The following is a 5,524-nucleotide window of genomic DNA, read 5'->3' as shown; positions in this document are numbered from 1 at the left end:
TAATTCTCCTGCTTCAGTTCACAATTTTGCGGGAGCCAATCACAAATGTAATTATTTATTCTATTCATTATTATTTATATACTGATCAGGACATACAAAACATATGAGCTTATAAAATATGATGCATTGTTATTTAGATAGATATATAGATAGATTTATTGTCAATCAACTGTACATACAGAGTGCACATATGAACAACATTTTGTTCCACTAATTCATAAATACTGCTCAAATGAAAGAGTTATAATATAAAAAACAAAAACAAATACAAATCTTACAGAGCGTTAACTTAACATTTAAATTAGACACTGAAAAAAAGAAGCATTTTTTTAAAGAAATTCAACTTGTTTTCCCCATTATTTTTATTGGTTGATAAAAAAGTTAAATGAATAAATAAGGTTAAGGAGGGTCCTTACAAGTACCGAAGTACACAACCTACGTTTGAACCGCTCACCTTCCAGAAGAGTCGGCGTAGTGCGAGGTTATGGTGAGCAGCGGTTCTCAGCTCCTGCAGCAGCAGGTAAAACCTCTCCACACCGATCCCCTCCTGCAGGAGCTCAGAGCTCAGCTGACCAAACAGGTGGGCTGTCCGCTCGCAGCTACACACACACACACACACACACACACACAGAGAAATCATGAATGATCAAGGTTTCTACAGGTTTCACCAAGTCAAATTTAAGACCATTATGAATGAAATTTAAGACCTATATCAGGACGGAAGAAGGTCAGATGTCAAGAGTCCGGAAACATTAGCTGTGTTCCGAACCGTTCCCTCATTCACTTACTCACTATTCCCTATGTAGCTGTTATTAAATAGTGAACTATTGTACATGGGGGACGACCAAACGAGATTTCAGACACTTACTGAGAACACACTGTTGCGTGACTTGCGTCAGAAGATGCGTGTCTGTTGTCTGTGCGAGGGAGGTGGGCGCGCCCAGCATCATGTACATAAACCGAAACAAAAATACTTCTCATACGTCCCTGAAACGAACCGAGCACTCAGGAGTCGGGGGGATAGTAAAAGGTTGTATATATGTTGTATGTTAAATTTCCACTGGTTAGAAAACGAAAGTCTGCTTCGTTTTTCTTTTTCAGTTTTCACAGTGACTTCTGCTTCTTCTTCTCCTCTGGGAAAACACGGCCGCGTTACATTGTAGTATACAGGACTAAAATGTAGAGTACGTTGTATGTACACTCAAATTAGCAGTGCATTGTGGGTATTTTACAGTGGATTATACAGTGTATGAAATTAACTGGAGCATTTGAACTATTTCTGTGACGGGGAACGGTTTAGAACACAGCTATTGCGTCAAACAATTCTCCAATTTCCTCATTGGCATTATAGAACTAAATTGGCAGCAATTTAAGTTGCATGTTGCTCTCATTGTAGTCCTAATACAGAGAATTATATTTGTAATATCAACAGAAAGAACTACAATACCACAGAATAAAAACTAAAAAGGAAAAAACTAAATTGCTGCGGGAACATTTCAATGAGCAATTAGAGGTAACGTTGCATGGACGTAGGAAAATTAAGAGCTTAAGAATTTAAGATTAAAATTTTGATTTGGAAATGTTTAACTTTTTAAGACCCTGTATGACTGTGCCTGTTATCGTCCTGCACGGCGTTCCAACAGAGCTCGGTTACCTGATGGCAGGAAGCTGCTTCGTGGAAGAGGAGTCAGACGAGGCACTGCACCTCCCTCTGAAGAGCGTGTCTAACAACAGAGTGGACCTCTGGACAACAGGGTTGAGAGGCAACACACACACACACACACACACACACACACACACACACACACACACACACACACCACTACCACACCACCACACCACAACACACACCACACACACACACAAACACCCACACACACACACCACAACACCACACACACCACCACACACACACACACACACACACCACACACACACACACACACACACACACACACACACACACACACACACGTTATGGAAGTGCAATGCTAAACTGGTGTCTCTCAGTCTTTTAAAGGATCAGACAGGTGATTTACTACTTTTTATTGTCAACCAATCCCATGAAGACCAAACTCTAGATAGATTTTCCCTTCAGGGATCAATAAAGTATTTCTGATTTTTGATTCCGATTCTCAACAATGAAGTGACCCTACTGACTTAGTATTGTCTGAGTTTCCAAATCCTGATTTATCTTCCTCCTCTGTGCCACAGAGCTCAATAGTTATCCATAAACTGTTAAAAACACATCATTGAGCCACACTGTTGCACTACTGACGTGTTCCTTCATTACCATGAACGCAAACACACTGTAGTTTATCTTTGACTCAATCCCACAAACACCATCCTGCTGCCACAAATACTCACTAAAGCACCATATGTGGATTAGTCCGCAGCTGAAAATAGTCTCCAACAAATGCCATTTGAGTAGTGTCTGTTTAAAACTACAGCCACCAGCTGTTTAAGGACATCTCTGAGCCTTTCTAAAAAAAATACAAATAAACAGTAAGCTGTTTTTTAAAGACTGTAGGAACCACACTAGACTGAGAGCTAAGACAAAGGTCGGCAAGTGGGAAAGTGCTGAGAGATGGACTTATCCATTGTTTTGGTCTTTTCACGGGAATTGTTGGAAACAAGAAAAACATTAAATTACACCAGACGTTTTCTTGTCTCCATCATGACTCACAATAATGAAGCTGTTCCATGAGCTCTGCATATGGAGGTAAAGTCTGGACGTGTGTGATATTGCGTAAAGATGCAGCTCGGCCTCCCTCTCCTCTCCGCTGTTCACACAGTCTCTTCTCAACAGGCGAGCCAGAACTGAACCGATCCTTCTCTGCAGCTGGAACATCACATTATCAACACATCACGGGGGTGTCATCGTCTGTGCCATTTTGTATCCCTAAATGATTCAAACCAAAAGTAGAAAAAGGGGCTTAACGCAGTCTGTACCTGGCCAGTGTCAGGGATGTTCAGTCTGTGATTCGAGGATGACGGAGAAGAGGTGGGGGAGCCGTTGGGTGAGTGGAGGGAGGGTGTGGTGGAGACAGACTGGGTGGGAGGGTGTGGGACCCTCAGGAGGCCCAGAGTCTCCGGGTTTGGACAGGAGGCAGAACGTGTGGGTGGTAACATGTAAACCTCCTCTCCACTGGGGCTGCTGATAAACAGGGAGGGGAAAAAGGAACGAGATGAATGAGATTAGGGCTGCATGATATGAAGAAAACATGTGATAATGATCTTACATGCTACGTTACAGATATTAAAGTGTACTCATTTCTGCTATGTTACAGATATTAAAGTGTACTCATTTCAGATGTGTAAAAGATATTAAAGTGTACTTATTTCTGTTGTGTAACAGATATTAAAGTGTACTAATTTCTGCTATGTTACAGATATTAAAGTGTACTCATTTCCACTATGTTATAGATATTAAAGTGTACTCATTTCTGTTATGTAACAGATATTAAAGTGTACTCATTTCCACTATGTTATAGATATTAAAGTGTACTCATTTCTGTTGTGTAACAGATATTAAAGTGTACTCATTTCCACTATGTTATAGATATTAAAGTGTACTCATTTCTGCTGTTACAGATAATAAAGTGTACTCATTTTCTGATGTGTTACAGATAATAAACTGTATTCATGTAACAGATATGAAAGGGAACTCAATTCTGCCTTTCTGTTGCTTTTCGCATTCTGCTAAAATACAACTAATTGCTTGCTGAATTTATCTCCAACATTCTTATATTGAACACATTGAATATAAAACGAAAGATTGTTACAATTTAAAGTGCAGTTTTCTACCGATACTCTCTTTCAACTAACCCAAATAAATGAACTTTCTCGTTACGTTTATTGCGCATGTGCGTGGTATCAAATATTGGGATGATGATGAAAAAATAAGTTACTGCCATGATCAGCACCTAAGTTGTGGATGTGCATTCAGCAGACAGCTTGTGCTGATTCTAAAGGTTGATTTTCTAAAAGGTGCTGATTTTAAAAGGTCCCATGACATGGTGCTCTTTGGATGCTTTTATATAGACCTTAGTGGTCCCCTAATACTGTATCTGAAGTCTCTTTTATATAGACCTTAGTGGTCCCCTAATACTGTATCTGAAGTCTCTTTTATATAGACCTTAGTGGTCCCCTAATACTGTATCTGAAGTCTCTTTATATAGACCTTAGTGGTCCCTAATACTGTATCTGAAGTCTCTTTTATATAGACCTTAGTGGTCCCCTAATACTGTATCTGAAGTCTCTTTTCCTAAACTCATTCTGGTGCAGATTTACAGCCACTAGAGCCAGTCCCACACACAACACACAGAGGAATTTAAGACACGACCAAACAAAAAAAACTGGTAAATGTTTAATGTGCCATACATTTGCAGGTTCAGCTTCTTAATTGTGAAGATTTCCAGTTTTCTTTGCCACAAAAGATAGTGAATATTAATATAAATATCTGTAAATATCTGTGATTCGACAAAACAATTGATTTGAAGACGAGGGCTCTGGGAACTTTTGATACGCATGTTTGTTTTCTAATATCCAAAAGTAATAATTAGCAAATTAGTTGTTAATGATATATCTGGAAACAAATAAATACATTTTGGATCTCAGTCAAAGACAGAAATACAATTCAGGTTGTTGATCGTGGTACTTTTTAATTCCTCAGTGAACAATGACAATGAGTAGCAGGGGAACCGAGGTGAAACACGTCTCTCCTTATTAAATAAGTCATGAGCGACCTGAGACACTGAAGAGGATCATTCCAGAGTCAGGAAAAGTGAGGCAGCCTTCAATTAACACAATCAAGAGATTTAACTTTCTGTGACACGTTTTGGCATTTCAGCGAGGACACTGGTCTCTCACCGCACACGCATACGCACATACACAGGTATTTAAGCCCCTAAACTTTAACTCTCCGTCTCTCTTGTAGTCCTGCAGACAAGAATAGCTGTAAAGGTTTTATAGCTTAAAGAGTTTGTGTGTCTCCATGACTACCAGACAGAATCTGTACTAGGTAGTTTTGGCAGTCTGCAGATGATCTGCATCGGCGTTTTAGTTGCCTGATTACCGATTAAGTTAATTAATTAAAAAGTGCGCTACTTTGGCTCGCCTACAGCTCTGTGTCTGTCCCTCTGCTTCGGTTTCACTCACCACGGAGTCTGACTTAATGTCCCCAGCCTTGAAAGACCAGTATGGGTCGATCCCTAATCTGGACACCACACTTTGGACACACAGGAGGGGGTAAAATAATAAACTAGACACAAAAAGTTGCAGGGCAGGGCAGCTGAAAGTCTAAAGCGTCAAATGTTTGAAGAATAATTGTGACTAAAAATATTGATTGATGGAAAGAAACTCTCATTTAGCATTTGGTTCACAGTAGAGTTCAGGCAAGGACTTAGTCGGTGGATTGATAATTTAGCTTCGAACCACCTTTAAAAGTCAGCAGGAGGCGAGTGTTTGATATTCAGTTGAAAAGTAAAAGCAACCAGTCAGTCTCAGGTTCCCTGTGTGTGTG

General features: G+C 39.8%; 1 protein-coding gene across 6 annotated transcripts in view; it reads right to left on the bottom strand.

Moving 5' to 3' along the window:
* The window catches only part of c23h12orf56 (chromosome 23 C12orf56 homolog), a 12,937-nt gene that overhangs the window by 4,941 nt on the left and 2,472 nt on the right, over window positions 1-5,524 (bottom strand). For 5 of the 6 annotated variants that reach the window (XM_032505630.1, XM_032505632.1, XM_032505633.1 and 2 more), the window contains exons 4-7: window positions 2,953-3,157; window positions 2,687-2,842; window positions 1,655-1,743; window positions 455-599 (exon numbers count right to left, since the gene is read on the bottom strand). In XM_032505630.1, the coding sequence (XP_032361521.1) occupies window positions 455-599; window positions 1,655-1,743; window positions 2,687-2,842; window positions 2,953-3,157 (595 nt within the window). The remainder of the gene's footprint in view (window positions 1-454; window positions 600-1,654; window positions 1,744-2,686; window positions 2,843-2,952; window positions 3,158-5,524) is intronic. The other variant, XM_032505631.1, reaches the window with a different exon arrangement.

The sequence above is a fragment of the Etheostoma spectabile genome, chromosome 23, assembly GCF_008692095.1.
Source record: "Etheostoma spectabile isolate EspeVRDwgs_2016 chromosome 23, UIUC_Espe_1.0, whole genome shotgun sequence".
NCBI classification, from domain to species: Eukaryota; Metazoa; Chordata; class Actinopteri; order Perciformes; family Percidae; genus Etheostoma; species Etheostoma spectabile.
This window is presented reverse-complemented; position numbering and strand designations above follow the sequence as displayed.